General features: G+C 46.9%; 1 protein-coding gene across 1 annotated transcript in view; it reads right to left on the reverse strand.

The window, feature by feature from the left end:
- Positions 1-17,081, reverse strand: part of LOC126536600 (lysosome membrane protein 2-like) — a 63,989-nt gene that overhangs the window by 12,034 nt on the left and 34,874 nt on the right. Inside the window, exons 2-4 of the mRNA XM_050183633.3 lie at positions 14,572-14,729; positions 7,776-7,920; positions 3,724-3,963 (exon numbers count right to left, since the gene is read on the reverse strand). Coding sequence (XP_050039590.1) covers positions 3,724-3,963; positions 7,776-7,920; positions 14,572-14,729 — 543 coding nt within the window. The remainder of the gene's footprint in view (positions 1-3,723; positions 3,964-7,775; positions 7,921-14,571; positions 14,730-17,081) is intronic.

Below are 17,081 nucleotides of genomic sequence, written 5' to 3' on the forward strand. Positions count from 1 at the left end.
TTGGCCTTGTCACGTCCGTCCTCGGTTCAAACTGTTCAATTCGGTATAGATCACCAACATGCCCATTCGTACATCCTAACGAATCCCCGTAATTCTTCACACTGTACACGTATGGCGAAGCAGAGACCGGAAGCGTTCTGTGCTTCTGAGAAAAAAAAAAAAAAGGGAGAGCGAATTCTTACGTATCGCTGCTTCACAACGCTTGCCTTTCTTGCCTTCCTTCTATTACTGACACATCAGGTTTGCGCAAGGAGATCTTGTAATACAGCTGTCGACTGCTGCTGGAGACGGCGCGGAAGCAACCTTTTTCTCGAAGGCCATCCGGATATCAAGTGTACAAGTGCGCGACTCAAGCGACCGTCTCGTACATATGTATACGTTGATTGCACGCCGCCATCGGCTGTCCCGCAAGCAGAACAGTCGGGCTTTGCCGTACCCGTCTCATCGCAAACGGGCACGGCAAGCCACGCTTTGGTTCGTAACGCGCATTGGCACAAAAGGCGGCGAGTGCCCATCGGGTGGTGCGCGTCCTTTTTTTTATTTTTTTTGCGCGTAACCTTCGTGGCGGGGCGCACTCTAGCCTCAAGGGCGATTCGGCGGCGATCGTCACAGGCGACCGGTGCTCAGGGACGACAAAGCGTGCAATTCGGGGCTGCTGCGTCTGGCCACGTAATTCTTCCAATATGTGACGCAGCAGCGAGGAGAGGCAACCTTCTAAATGCGGCGTGGATTAGCCGTCGCCGAGCGCGACGCCCCTCGGAAGCCAAGGATTCGAACGCGTGTATTCGGCGGATTCGACCTCACTCTTACCCGGCGCGCCGAGGAGCACTGATGCGCGCCAGCGGGACGCTGCAGCCCGCGAAATGTATGTCGGCTGTCTCCTTCTATAGCCGGAGAAAAACTACCTATTGCCACACACGACCGCCAGGTCGACGGCGGCCTTGAGCGGGTGTGAGCGGTGCCTTCGTGGCTGTCACTAAAGGTCGGCACTTTCGATGCGTCTTGATTGTGGCTTCGCCCGGCGCTTACGTGTCGCACGCATTCACCGACATGCTGAGATTGTCAAGAAGGGTGGCAGTGGAAATTTACGATGTTTGTGAACAACAGCAAGAAAAATTCGTGTTCGAGCACACAATTCATTGTTTTTTCACGCTTTGGCCATTGCGAATGGTTTTAGTCTCACAGTTTTTCAACATGCAACGCGTGCAAAATGCGCAGCGAAACACAAGAGGGAAAACACCTGCACGAAGATGAGGGATAAGTGCTTGTATGGACTTTCTATTTCATTTATGCATGCGTCGCAACCGATAGCTGTCATGCCTTTCGATAGCACAGACGCTGAAAGCTGGATTGCTACGTGACATCTACAACAATTTTCAAGGATGAAAATGGTGGGAAAAAAAAGAGTCGGTTGGACGTTAACCGAACAGTTGCCAAGTAAACCGGTGCTAATCCTCAGGTTGCACTCAAGTGGATATACAGTAAGCACTTATCTAAACGGCTTCAGTTCAGCGATTGAAGCATGTCGGCTCCAATGCATAACTGAAAAGCCATATGCTGGAATCATGTTAACTTGTCACTTCATTGGCGATTCCCGCACTCTCGGACGTCCGACACAGCTTCAAAATTAAGCCGGCAAAACTTTTCATTTTGTCTCGTATGAGCTGTTTCACAGCGAACCTGTTTATGGCTAGGATCTGGAGGGTCGCGTCTGCGCGTAGACCAACAATGTTTCATACGTGTGTCGAAGCCGAAGATAGGCCGACCCGATACCAGGCCGATCCGCGGCGGACGTGAAGCAGGCGTTAAGCACTCTCCGTACGTGAGCCGATCCCTAGGACAGTGCAATGCCGGGCCGACCCGCGGCGTACGTGAAGCAGGCGTTAAGCACTCTCCGTACGTGAACCGATCCCGAAGACAGTGCGATACCGGGCCAACCCGCGGCGGACGTGAAGCAGGTGTTAAGCACTATCCGTACGTGAGCCGATCCCGAAGACAGTGCGATACCAGGCCGACCCGCGGCGGACGTGAAGCAGGCGTTAAGCACTCTCCGTACGGGAGCCGATCCCGAAGAGAGTGCAATGCCGGGCCGACCCGCAGCGTACGTGAAGCAGGCGTTAAGCACTCTCCGTACGTGAGCCGATCCCGAAGACGGTGCGATACCAGGCCGACCCGCGCCGGACGTGAAGCAGGCGTTAAGCACTCTCCGTACGGGAGCCGATCCCGAAGAGAGTGCGATGCCGGGCCGACCCGCGGCGCACGTGAAGCAGGCGTTAAGCACTCCCCATAGGTGGGCCCATCGGGAAGATAGTAAAATACCGGGTCGACTCGCGGCGGAGGGGCAGTTCGCCATTAAGGGGCCCACATACAAAGCTTCGCTGGTCATCCTTCTTCACAGAGTGGGAGACCACGAAGTTTTTTGATAAACAGAAACAGTCATCGCTGACACACTCACTGTACTCTTCAGTAACGAGCTTGCACTCTTGAATGCAACTTATTTCATTGGTTTCAAGCAAAAGCTCCATGGATGCGCTTTTTAGGCTACGCACCAGGAATAAATATTGTAGAAGCAGCGATGTAGCTTATTTAATGTATTGTATACAACAGAAATACTGAACGAAATAGCCACTGCTGGACAAGTCAGTGAAGCTGCTGCCCTCTTGAATATGAATCATTATCAAGCCACTAACAAATCGATGTACACTTAACATGGCAAAATACAATAAACGTATATTAAAAATACATCTTACCAATGCTGTCTATGTCTGGCACATATGCGGAAGAAAACACCGCCAGGAGCGATACGTCGATTCGGTCGGGCACAGAATCGCACACGAAAGCTATGGTTTAAAGGCTGATGCAGGCAACAAGTTTCTGGGCGCATTTAATTTGCCCCATTCGCTGCTACTATAGAGAGTGTCTTCTAGCACCGCAGTGCCTGCATGCACGCAGCTATTAGCGCCAGTTAAGCAGCGTGAGAGGAGACACTGACGGTTATCGCGGACACGACAAAAATGTATAAAGCTTTAGTGCTGCCCTGAATTTTAGAGCAGCAATCTTTCCCGCAAGCTATTCATTGACTAAGTTATGTGCGTGTTCGAGATTTCCATTAAGCATAGTATGCTTCGTGTTGTTCGATCCGTATTGTATTCGGGATTGAGATACTCGATTCGCTTGTACTCAAACATACGGCTCCCATAACATTACTGGAGCTGGCATTAAGATGAGGAAATGAAATGATCATCCCAAATTTACGTGCATTTCATTACGGATCCCTTATGTGCATGCTAACCGAGAGCATTTTCAGGTCCCTTTACTCGTTAGCGGCATTGTGTTTTGAAGAACATAAATGAGCCTTGCTTCTCCTTCTGCATTCACAGTCATAATGCATAGTCATAATTACTATGCATTATGATATCATAATGCTGAGTACAGGCGCACTTATCTTTTTGCGCTAAAAAGCCTACATCCCTGTAGATTTCTTTTTTAAACCTTCGCTATCTCTTTTTCGTTCAAGAACATCTCGCAATTCGTAGCTGCAGAGTATTTGAACGATTGTCGTCGTAACCCTTTCGTGTTGTTAAAATTGACACCCGGCTGATAACCTAGCTTCTGAGGTAGGCCTCATGAAAAAGACTGGTAACCTCATAACGGACAGGCGGCGGACATACACGCTGTGGCTAACGCACACGGCGACGACACGATGTGGCAATCAGCGCTCACCTCGAAGAAAAGTCCGAACGTGTTGTTCTTGAGTGGATTCTCCAGTTTGGGCAGGAAGGCCTTGGCCAGCCGGATCAGGTCCCGCATGAGCCCCACCTGGTAGCCTTCGAAGAGAATCTCGCGAATGCTGCGCCGAGTGGCTAGTGTCTCGTTGTGTTTGCGCATCATGGAGTCCAGGACGGGCATGATCAGCGGCGCGGCTACCTCGGGAACCTTCTTCCGGGTCAGCGCGGCGATCGCCTGCATGCCGCAGAAGGGTGCACCCCATTCGTAAGAACATCGCGAGATCTGCTCTCTCTCTCTCTCTCTCTCACACACACACACGCACACGCACACATTTAGATGCAATGATAAAATTTTTAAAGTAAATTATTAAGGGCTGGGGCATGCGACGATGGTCATGATGTTGGTGATGATGGTTATGATGTCAAACACAAAAAGAAGGTAAAATCACGTCAAGAGTGGCGGTGATAGTACTTTAATAGTATTCCCACGGTGCGCAGAGGGTTGTAGAAAGCCCTGAAGTCGGTCATGGCGCAGTGAGGAGCGTGGGCACAAAGCTATACTGCGCAAGCGCCGACGAGTGCGACACGGTTGCGCGCAGGGGCAATGGCGCTGTGCCCGTGCCGCGCACCCGCACAGAGGCCGAATTTTTAGTTTCCTATCATTGTCCAACAAGAACGTGTTGAGAAAGAGCAACCGTCGAAGTGGAAGACCATTGTTGCTGACCTTTTGAATTTGTCCCTAACCACGATTATGAGCAGTAAACAGCGCTAAACAACACGACAAGGAGAGGGACGCTGTAAGTCGTAAAAAGCAGCACAGACAAAGGTTTGTTATTGGCTGTTATCACTGTGTGGTTTATAAGATTATTCTTTCCTGCAAGCGTCTATATATATATATATATATATATATATATATATATATATATATATATGTATCGGTCAAACGGGGCGGTGCATCAATGATCGCAGGCGCTAACACTCAAACAAAAGTCAAAAACAAGATTGAGATAGTCAATTATCACTGCATCGCAATGAATGCGGCTTCAAGCCATTCTTTTAAAGATGTGACCTATCTGTCAAAATACCGCGATCACCGCGCACGACTTATTTCCGAAGCTTCCTGCATTCATAATAGCGGCGAAGCACATGTAAGCCTTCCCTCGATTTCTCTCCTTCCGAAGGAGATTGTCTTCCTATTGCATTATTTGTAATTTTCGCCTCTGCGCATGCTGATTTCTGTTTATTCTGTGCGTTGAGATAGCGGCAGAGTATATATATGCTGACTGAAAGAATAAAGACACTTGGTTGTTAGTCAGCGCTGTTGTCCGTGTCCCTCTCCTTGTCCTGTTGTTTAGCGCTGTTCACTGCTCGTAATCATGAAACAACCAGCCCAAATGCGTACTCTTCTAACCACGAGTTTAAGAAGAAAATATAGTATTAACAAACTTTAGTGCACAGCTCATAAAAGGCATCGTCGGTGAAAGCTCTGCAGGCCTATAAATAAAGTTCTTACCAACAATGTGGTGCGAGATCATGACGCCTAGCAGGAATAAATGTTAATCGAAATAATGCTGCCTGCGGAAAGCGAACTGATACAATCCTATCCTAAGTGCAGGCAGGATGACGTGGCGCCATTCTGATCAAAGTCTACCTTGGCAGTTTCGTCCTTAATCAACTGCGCAATGAAAGAACAGCGGATGTCGTCGCGGTTATCTGGGCGACTCCACTGTCTCAGAAGAGGCGATAGGCTCGACGAGGGTGGCGAAATGGGCTTGTTCGTCGGTCATCATTGAAAGGTATCTGTATAGCGCTATACAGATACCTTTCAATGATAGGCTCGACATCGCGTGTACGTAGAATTCCTACCAAGACGCAGATCTTTTGTCTGTACAGTGGTGACTTGTGGAAGAAACGGCCATTCTGTGTCTCCCCTTTCAATCTTAATTGAAGTCCCAGGAAGACACCGTCTATGCCTTCTTCAAGCGTCAAAATGTGTTTTCGGTGTCTGTCCTTTAATAGACAACTGAATGTTGACGTTCTATTTGAAATGAAACACACTATCGTTCTCAACGAACCTTCAGTGAGTGTTAGCGCAGTATCCAGCGTCTCTGCTTAGTTTTTGCATGTATAAATGAGACTCATCGTAAACTGCACACGGAACACCTATATAAGACGTTGAGTCAATAAAGCATTGTGCATAACTGTGCATCACTCTTTCGCATGTCGGCAGTTATAGCCACACGTCAGTGTAGCGGTTTAACTTGTTTGTTTGTTTTTTCCCAGATGAGTATGCAATGTCAATGCGAGTGTTGAAGTGTGCCAATGGAATTTGTTTTTTATTCAGTCACGCAAATCTTCGTCGAAATTTGGTATCGCATATGTACTTCTTGGTATCAATTTATTTATGCTCGCTCTCCTTCTTTGCGTACATCTATAATTTACAGCTGGTGGAGTATTGCACCTTCAGTGTACTAACAAAACTTCTGCTACCGTTAAAGCCCTTCCAGCTCCTTGCTGCCACTCACGGAACGTTTGCAGTTCTCTATTTCATTGGCAGACAAACTACATATAATCTACATAGTTCAACTAACCTAGAAAATGTCACTGACCCGCTGAGGTGGCACCTATAGTGGCTTTGGCGTTGCGCCGCTAAGCCCGAGGGCGCGGGATAAACCCCGGCCGCGGCGGCTGAATTTAGATGGGGTCGAAATGCAGTAACGCCCATGTACTGTGCATTGGGTGTACGTTGAAGAACCCCAGATGATCAAAATTAATCCGCAGTCCTCCACTGCGGCATACCTCATAATCATACCGTGGTTCTGGCACGTAAAACCCGAGAATTTATATTTATAAATTTTTAAGTGTCACTGTTCAAGCCAGAGTAGTTTTGAAACAGCAAGCTGTGCTTTCTGTCGCTTGATAATTTTCCCCTTGATTGAAGTACAATTCTTCGCGCCTCACAACGGTGACGTGTATTCGCTGTCGTCATGGCGTTTCTGCTGTCCCTGTTGTCAATGCACTCGACAACTGCGGGACGTGAAAATCGTTTTGTGGCTAGGGGCTTCCGCCAACTTGCTGTCAAACACGTGTAACAGGACTTACGTCAGACATGGCGTATGATTGAATCATCGTTCCTTTTTCTTTTCTTTTCTAACCTGGCACGCTCAAATAACCTTGAAATTTAATGATGTTTGCAAAGCGAAATTTCCGAATGAAATTGAGAATTCTAGAAGAGTTGATTGTTGGGCTAGTTAGTCGTTCATAATTGATGTTTCTTATTTCTAAACAGAATGAGATATATATACTCCGCGGTTAAGAAAATAACTTATTTATATTATTTTATCCGTGTAATCCTGTTTACAAGCGGACGTCAGGTCTCGCAAATAAGAAACAACTAAAATATGATTGTACCCTGAGCACCATGGTTATAAGAATATTTTTTTTAAATAACACTTCGTCAGACGAGCTATAAATGTAATACTACAGGATGCTAACATGGTGAGACTGGCTTAATAATAATTTGTATCACCTAAATCGGAACAACAAACAAGTGGTCTGTCTAAAGGCCAGGTGTCCTTATTGGAAGACTGCAAATTAAAGCACAGAAGTTGTCTGCTCCACGCGTTCGCTCGAAAAAGTAATGCCTCTGCTCAACAACCGAGGCTTTCCAGCAGCAGAATACTTTGGACCAGCGATCACTTGCATCGATCTCTCGCCCTGTAGACTCCAGTAAGTGCTGTTATCTCTCGTATTGAAACAGAACGAATATTCGACAATGTTTAATTGTGAAGTGTTGAACCGAACACAGATCTAATAGCAAAGATTATCACATTCAAATTCGAAATATCGAATATTCGTACACCTATATAGAAAAGACCTAAAATCCGGTAGCTTCTATGTTCACCTAGTTTGATTCCGAAAGGAAGTAGTGGAAACTTTCTCTCACTTTTGCGTCGACCGATTTAACGAATATGATATCACTGACAGTGACATCACCAAAAATTATTGACCAAGAGCGCGCATGAAGTGATCGGTGACGTCACGCACCGCTACGGGCACGTTGATGACGTTGACCATGTCGTCCTCAGTGCCGGCTGACATCGACGGCTCGAACACGAAGGTCTTTCGGTCGAAATACTGCACCGTGTTTTGCTCCTCGTCGAAGCCCTGGATTTCCTTTTTCCGGTACTCCCTGCGCACAAGAACAAAGGCGCCAAAAGATGACACCCTCGCATATCGCAGTGCCGGCTCGCAGTGGGCGTGCACCGATCGTTTTTCCTCGCGCGTTTCCGTTCCTCTATTATTTTCCCGCAACTGCGCGTGATCGTGTAACAAGACGCCCGTCGTGACGTCAAAGCCATAGAACTGGCGCGAATACTGCGACGCCATCTGGACTCGGCATTGCGCTTGCTTGTATATCCTATCTGCGAGTATGCGCCGCTTTGCGCATTTCTGCCCTACAGATCTCAAATGATGAAAAATCTGAGATCCAACTCTACAAACGTTTCGCGAATAGGACGAGGAGTGAATCAGAGCCGGGTGCCCAGATTCCAGCGTGCGCGCAACAAGAAACGTCTGCGGGCTTTGACGATGACAGGGAAATCGCTCTGATTTGTCACGTTATTGAATTACAGTTCATCCCTATGGAACTCTAGCTCAGCGTATCCGCTCAAACTTCGTCGCTGGAGAATTGCTGCGCGGCTGATGAGATTCATGTCTTTTTTTTTTTTTTTTCTTGCGATATTAGCGTTGCCGTGTTCTCATGCCAACGGGAGTGGGGGAGGGGGGGGGGGGTAGAGTAGCACAAATGAAGAAAAACACGTGAGAGAATAAATTAAATTTTTTAAAGGTCATTATGTGCAGCAGCCTCACTATAAGCCACAGTCGCCCTAGATTACTAAGCGGCATGAGGCCACCAGAACATCACCTTATCAGCGCCAAGGCAGGCAGCATATCGTGGGTGCCGTATTCACCGCACATTAATATTATAGAATATTTTATGCGCACTTGGTGCCCATGTAAAGCATTTCATTTGAATTCTCGTTGTGGCATCCATTTTGCTATGCGCGATCACTACGACGTAATCCTGGCCGAATCCTTGTCGTTATCGGATCGAAATGGCGTGCATTTCGGTGACAAAGCCAGTGTGGTTATCGGCCAACATGAAATGAACGTGCCAAGGACGGGCAACAACACGCAGCAGCTATATATGTGCAATGTGTTGCATGTGGTTACCGCTCTCGGTAGATCGATTGATTTATTGATTAATTGGCTGATTGATCGATCAATTTGTTGATATATTTACGCGGTTTCTCTGACCTTGTGAATGAACGCGACGAAGTGAGCATGGCGAGAGGTGGACTTGCAACTGTGCTTAGTGTTGAAAAAACTTCGACAGAAAAAAAGCCTCGAGAACTTCTGTGGAAGTTTCTTCAAGAATAGAAGTAGTTGTAAGTCCAGCACTCGTCCTGCTCACTTCTTCCCTGGCGTACGCGCCTGTTTCCCTCGCCTCCTGCTAATCTACAAGTATGTACCAGCTCGCCCAGACAGAGACAACTTCCCCGAGCCGTTGGCGCAAATCATAGTGACTGGAGTTAGCGAACACGTGACGGCAATAAATCTCGCACGTATTTGACGACGATTGAGACAACACTGCACAATACAAGTTACACGTACATCCGCATCCAAAGCCGTTTGTAAGAGATCCACGTGCAAAATCGGATTTCTCCACTACAAACAAAAAATTTGAGGGTATAACGCTTGGGCAGCTGTCTCGACGTGTTTCGCAACCGCTTCACGATGTCGCATAAAAGCAGATCTGACGCCAGAGCAACACCATTTGTGCCATATATTAGCTAACTTTTTACCTCTTCCGTTGCGCCACAGTGCTGATCGAACAGTGCACCTGCGCATGGCGCTGTCGAAACACACGGACGCGCGTTTTACTATACAGTGGCAGTACATACCGGCGCTTTGCTCGCCGAGTTGAGCCCAAATACGCTTGTTAAAATGCTCGTAAGGCCGCTTTGCGTGTGCTCGCTTCTCAAGCTAATGCTGTTGTGGTTGTCTACTCGACGAAATTCGCATGCTATATACTGATGCATATGTGATGTTGCCATCTTGTGAAACAAAGGCTACGTAACATGAAAGTTAACAAAAGACGCAAGGTTATAGTACCTGTGGCTGCATGCCACAGGTACTATTATTTTGCGTCTACATCTTGCGACTGTAATGTTGGTGGTTGTGTAACTGCCATGTAACTAACATGCTACTGCAATGTAACTACGATTGGTGGCTCTTATAGATGCGAGCTACTTCTGCATGCTACTGACCGCTCGTGTACTGGCCATATTACGCGATAAATTTCATTTTGTGTGAGTCAGTGAGTTTGCGCACTCGGGAGCACGGGTCCACATGGAGTGCGAGTGCATCATGCTTATTAGCGTCGTGCTACAAGCACTCTCATTGTTGAATTGAATTGAATTCTGGGGTTTTACGTGCAAAAACCGCGATATGCTTCTGAAGCACACCGTAGTGGGGGACTCCGGCTTAATTTTGACCACCAAGGGGATCTTCAACGTGCTCCCAATGCTCGGGATTCTTTCATTTTTACGTCGTTTTGTTGCCATCCCCATTCATATTACACTCGATCTATCCAGACACGTGTACTAGCAATACCTGCCCTCAGTGTGGCGATTCAGCCAACTTAGAACACATGCTCAGGCGATGTCCCTCGTTACGAGGCACAGGTCAAGCAGGCCAGTCAAGATGGAATACCTCACTGCGAAGCTCCGCCTACAGTGACCAAATCAGGGCCGTCCAGAGAGCCCACGATGCGGCGGCCAGGCTCGGCTTGGCCGTCCCAACGTGGGAGCGGCCCGCTGCGCGATAATCGCGTATCTCAGGACTCACAAAGTTTTTCCATCCATCCATCCATCCATCTAGTCCCGTAATATTAGGAATACTTTGTTAATATTTAATTGGGAAGAATACGAGCTAGCGCACAAGTAATCGTGCCACCGAAGTGAAACACAGTTTACACGCATAGCGCCTATGTGCAATATATGTATCTTGATAACTAAATTCTAGAAAAGCAAGTCTTCATCGATTCAAAAATTAGTTCCTTGTTCGGATCTGGGACTGTTCAGCATAAACGCTCCGTTTTGCAGCTGAAAAGAAACCGGACACTTTAGAACTGCTCAAAAAGTACGCATACAATTAGCTGGTCCCAATTGACACCGTCTCATTGTGTCATTTTTGTGGTTTTTTGGATGGCTAAGCAAAGCGGTCAGAGTAATCACTTCAATTTAACCTTTTTAGATATATTTATTGCTTCCCCGCACTTCAATGTTAACCACTATCATTCAACGTTCCAAACAGCTATGCAGTCACCGAATCGTGTTGTTTCTGAAGCTCATCTGTCTGTTTAAGAGCCCTCTCTCTCGTCCTCAGTGTTCTTGCCGAGGATTAGAGGGCGAAAAACCCCGCTGCCGAAAGAACATGCGTCGGAAAAGTAAAACTACAGAACTTTGAAGATGGGAAGACAACACTAGCACATATTTCGGTCCTGCAAGTCTCGTCAACTGCGCCGTTTTCCGAAGCACGTTCTACGCAATGTTCGTACTCCTCCTGAAGAGTGCGCCTACATGCGAGCGCTGAAGGTTACATATAGGTGCTTTAAATTCAGGTTCACGGCTTCGGCGCAGCCACAGGGGAACTATCCTTTTCCTACTCAATAATATCAAGGGCAGCCACTTTTTATACATCTCAACCGGCAATGCTACGTGGTTGGCGATAACTGTATCCGATACTTGCACTTGCAGCGCATAGCCAACCACTCGCATTGCGAAACAAAGTAGCTATGCGTGTACCAGAAACGGGTCTGAACTTGAGCTTCACGACAAAAAAGCAGCGCGACAAATGGAACAAAAGAGAGACAGAGAGAGAGAGAGATAACTAGGCGATGGGCAGAAAACGTTGCATTCGGCGTCCGTGGTGACTTCTAAATGTTCTCCTTTATAGAGAGCGACTGGATCACTCTCACGCTCCCGCAGCACGAGGTGCGAGTCGCCGATATTTCACTGGAAGCTTCCAATCGCGACGCGCAATCAACATACCCGTCTGTGCTGCACTTCGCGAGGTTCGAAGTGGACACGGAATGAAACGACACTGTTAGCGCGCGCGTGCACCTCTATGGAGTGGCGCAGCGCTGCCTCGTTTTATTGGACGTCGACTATCTCCAAGGTCTCCCGCACTGGCACCAGGATGCCTAGGCAGGAGCCGTTGGACTAAAACAAAGCCAAGCGTAGCGCGTGACGGAAATACCACACGGAAAAGATTAGGCGCATTGGCTGTGCAATGTTGCGGGTGACGGAGCTTGCGGAACGATATAATGCGCGCCTCGCTGCGTCCCAACATGTGGTGCAAGGTCACGTTAATTCACCTTGCCCATTCGAAGATGTGGGCAACAATTTCTGCGGCAATATGCAAGCAAGAGTTACTCCTTCAGAACCCTCCCCCCCCCCTTTCTTTCTTCTTTTCTTCTTCTTTTTTTTCTTTTTCTGTCTTTGCACGGTTTGAAAAGGCGTTTAGGCAACCGTTGCGTTTACGCCACCGCTATTGCAGCGTCTCTTTTTTAAGAGCGAAGCTTTTCCTTGCGAACCTGGCCGAGGTTTCGTAGTCGTGGGTGCGGCGTGGTGGTTCCATAGAATAGGCTGTTCTCTAGCCGTATGAGCCAACCAATCACAGCGGAGGACGCGCGTGACGCACGCCGCTGGGTTCTTTGTATCACCACCAGATGGCACTCGCCTCCGCGAATCCGATCACAAAATTTGGTTGTGGGAGTTCATAGCGTTCTTTTTTTTTTTAACCTAGGGAGGACATTGGGCAGTACAATAGCCAGAGCCTAGTGGCGCAACCCACCGCCCCGTTCAAAAGGGGACGCTCATATATCATCCATTCATCCATCCATCCATCTATCCATCCATCCATCCATCCGCAGCGGCAGTCACGCGGGGAAAAAAAAAGAATAATCAGAAAGCTCACCATAGGTGTTCTGTGGCTCGCCTTCGCGCATCCGCGGCAACGGCGGCGGCATTGCATTAGCCTCTCATAACGTCTGAATGAAGGCTTCCGTGTCACTCTGTGCGAGTATTCAATAAATACAAGCTCGTGTTTCGACTCTTTATGCACTCACACAGAGCTTCACTGTATATGGATTCCAACTCGTTGGATCTGCTGCATCTTTTCTTTTTCATCCTCCTTCTTGCGATGCAGCAGGTGGCATGTCAAACAGGTGGGAGTTCGGAACACCTTTCTTTTTTTGTGTATGTGTGCGCGCGTGTGCGCGCGTGTGCGCGCGTGTGTGTGTTACACGGCATTGTGCAAGTAGGGCATTACATGCAGTGGCATAGTTCCAGCCGGTACAGCCTGCATGGAGTTGTAAATTTACGACCAGGAGTATATCGAGCTGGTAACGTTCGAGCTTCACATGCATATGCGTGCCACGGCGGCTGTTCCAGTGACCAGCCCCGTCTAGCATGCCTAATTATACAGCGCGAGTTTCGCGAAGAGCCGGCATAAAAGTTTGTGCGCTCGTCAGTCATTTACACGCGGTACGCGAACCGCTCGCATGACATTTTGCTCCGCTGGTGCGTGACCGATAAACACGGTGGCTAACGCAAGAGAAAGACAGCCGCGTTCGCTCATCCACGTCGGGCTCTGCGGCGTACGGAGGCAAAGAGCAATTCGTCATTCTTGACCCAACATCGAAGTTCGATATACGAAGCAGCGTCTTCCGTGCGCGACAGTCGTCCGGTATACGGAAATAAATCGAGCCCACTGCCTACCTCCCAGCGGCTACTTTCAAAAGTTCAAGGCTGCAGCACATCTAAATCATTCTTTTTCGCTCTCTCCTTTTCAAATCTTGTGCCACAGTGGCGACGACAAGTGTTCTCGCAACAATTACATCCTTGTCAATGCACTGCACTTCGAAACTGCACTTCACCTGATCTAATAGAAGGAACGAAAAAACGAAACAAAGTAGCACGTGTTGTACGTAACCCTAACTACGATCTAAAGAAAGTCTCGTTTTTGGGACTTATGCGCTCCCAACAATTATCGCTGTATATCTGGCACGCATTTACTTTCTTTAAAGTTGTGCTCCTTGTACTTTCAAGCGAAGAACGGTGTGCACGTATCCGAAAGACGCAGCGTTCCTGACAGAAAAATAGCGTGCTCAGGCTGGAATTCAATACTCGCTGTAGACAGCTAAGTAGAGAGTTTAGCGGACAGCGACTATTTTAAGTCTCGCTCCGTTTCTGACAAAGCCGGCAAGAAAGACAGCTTCGCGAAGACAGCATCGAAGTCAAAAACGGTTACTTTGCTGTCGAAACAAGATGGCGCCTGAGCAGAATCTTGGAAACTCGACGAGGAGGTTGCCAAGGAAACGTAGTGACGCTTTTTTTTCTTTCTTTTGCGCTTAACGTAAGCTGCGGCGTATTTTTCGAAGGTTACCTCATGCAAAGTACCGCCACACCATATTCAATTTAATATGAACATTTGCAAGAGGGAATTTCGGAGGTTAGAAAAAAACTTATCACATTGGTAATAAATGTCCTCGACTACTGCTATATACGCAAGCTCTCCAGGGAAGTCTTTTTGGAACCTATCACCGGTCGCAGATGTTTCCGTCCTGATACCTTCGGCTTAAAAGCATTTCAACTTAAAATATAGGCGTCGTGCAGATTGGAGATTGCTTTAAAAGTACGTGCCACTTTGGGAGAAGCTCGCAAAAGAGCGAGTTGCTCCCTACAACGTTCATCTGCCGCTCGGGAAAACTCACCTGTACACGTAAGGCCCCGCCTGCTTAACCACGGCCCGTTCGCCGGCTCCGAATTCCTCCGGGTTCGTGATGTTGAACAGGTGGAATGACATGTAGATGGGAACCTTGACGTTGCTCCATTTCTCGAGCGTTTCTGAGCCATTCTTGAGCTGAAGTTGCTGTGATAGATTAGAGAAGAATAGCGAGAAAATGTAAGAAAATTTCCTCGTTCACATAAGTACATAGAGAGCCGATTTAAGGACTACAAGGTTTAGGAAAAGCAGCAGTAGCATAAGGCTAGTTCTGCATTTGGCAGGAATTTCGCTAGACGAGGTAAAAACAGCCTGCCTGTCGAGATTGACAAGGTCTATGGCAAGGACAAGGAGTGCGGGGACCAGTTCTTTTTTATTTCAAGTTCGCCGCAAGGCATGCGCAGTAAAAATTAACAAAATTGTGTAAAATAAGCGCACGCAGCCGTGTGTGTGCGATGCAGCCATTTTACTGTTGTTGTTGCTATTGTTGCTTCCTCTTATCTCGGAAAGAAAATGACTACACCAACCTACTTTAGGTTCACTCCACGGCGAAGGCCCTTCCCGCCGATCTGCACAATACCCATCCCAAGCGCCAAAGAAGCCCACCGTTTGCGTGCATATTTCTTATGCCTCCTCTGCCTGTCGTGCACCTCTTGATCCGATCACCCGATCTAATTCGCTACCACGCTCGATTGCACCTCCTCTCCCTTGAAACCCACCCTGTTGCTCTAATAGAACACCGGTTGGTTGGTCAAGGCATTATGCGATCAGTCCCAACTTCATTTCCACTCAATCTCAAGTAGAACTCATCTAACCGCGTTTGAGCTTCATACATACTGTAATGCTGTCTATCTGTTAAGGTTAGGCCTTTCGAATTTCTTTTCCCCATTGCTCAGTGCAGTCCTCTGCTTCCTTTCAAGTTCGTTTCTTGGCGTAGTGTATTTACATTTAGGTGTACATTAAACTTTTGGTGGTCAAAATCAACCCGTAGACCTCCAACGCGATGTCCCTCATAACCTAATGCGCATTATCGGGACGTTAAAATTTCACAATTTAATTTGAATTGTTTTCACATTACTTAGACTCGAAGTCTTGGCCTCGTATAATAGCCCTCGTAGAATACAGCGATATATATATATATATATATATATATATATATATATATATATATATATATATATATATATATATGGTTGTGGCTGAGAAAATCGCGCTGGCCCCGGTAGTACAATGAAGAAAAAGAGAGTACGACGTACGTTGAATTAGCACAGTATATTTCACTGACAATTCGGCTGGTGGACCAGCTTCTGTCAAAGTCTGGTCCACCATCCGAAACGTCAGTGAAATATACTGTGCCAATTCAACGTACGTCGTACTCTCTTTTTCTTCATTATATATATATATATATATATATATATATATAATACTGCAGACATTTTTGGTCCAATCAGGAAAGGCAAATTCAAAGACGGAATACAATGCATTGTACAAACAGCAATGTACATATATGTTAAGATGCATACATGTAGATATAAAACACTTCCAAATAGATATGCAGATCTGACACCTCCAAAAGGATCACAATGTAGCAAAAAAAATGATTAGGGGTTAAAAAATATCGTCAATGGCCTTTTTAAAGTTTCCACAAGTGAAAAGCTCTTCAGGTAGTGAATTCCAGTCTGTTATTGTTTTCGGGAAAAATGAGAACTTCTGGGAATTTGTTTTTGTGAAATGAGGAGTTCAGCTATACTTGTGTGTGTGTCGTTTTTAGCCGGTTAAAGCCGGCGTGACATATGGTGTGGCTGGGATGCCGAGCTTTCCATGTAACTAGGAGTGCAAACATTCTATCCTCACTATCTTTATTTTAGTAGAGAGACGTCTTATTTGATTAGTTTTCATGAGGGGAGATGGAGAGTCAGAATTTCTGTATTTGTGAATTCCTTTTAATGGGAATTTTTGTAAATAGTGTCACCAAGCAACTTGGCGCACCAAGAAACTCCGCTCCCGTTTCTTTGCAAGCCTTTTGAGTTCTTTTGTGCGCCCGACCGATAGCGCCCGAAAAATTTGGGTCTTCTATTTCTGCACCTCCTCAAAGCTATAGCATTATACATGCATGATGCCTTTTTTTTTTTTTTTGTTAGTATACGGGCAGCAGCATGGTTGCTTCATAGGTTCCTCTATGTTAATGAAACGCTTGAGGCGAACAAGTCCGTCCACTTTTACTCGTTAACGTCGAACCATATCGGATGAACTGGATTCTTCTTTGGCTCCCGTGGTTAATAAGTCGTAGGAATCGCCGATGCACGTACAAAACCAAAAACAGACATTTATTTCGACGTTACTGGCCAGGGGCCGGCCTTTACCACGAATATCAAGGTCGAGATCCGGCCAGAACTTCTAAATAATTCCTTGTTTTCTGTTTTGTGCGTGCGCCAGCGCTTCTTACGCTTTTTACATATGTAAACTGGATAAAAAGCACATTCATTCCTACGTAGAATT

Source organism: Dermacentor andersoni, chromosome 4 (assembly GCF_023375885.2).
Source record: "Dermacentor andersoni chromosome 4, qqDerAnde1_hic_scaffold, whole genome shotgun sequence".
NCBI classification, from domain to species: Eukaryota; Metazoa; Arthropoda; class Arachnida; order Ixodida; family Ixodidae; genus Dermacentor; species Dermacentor andersoni.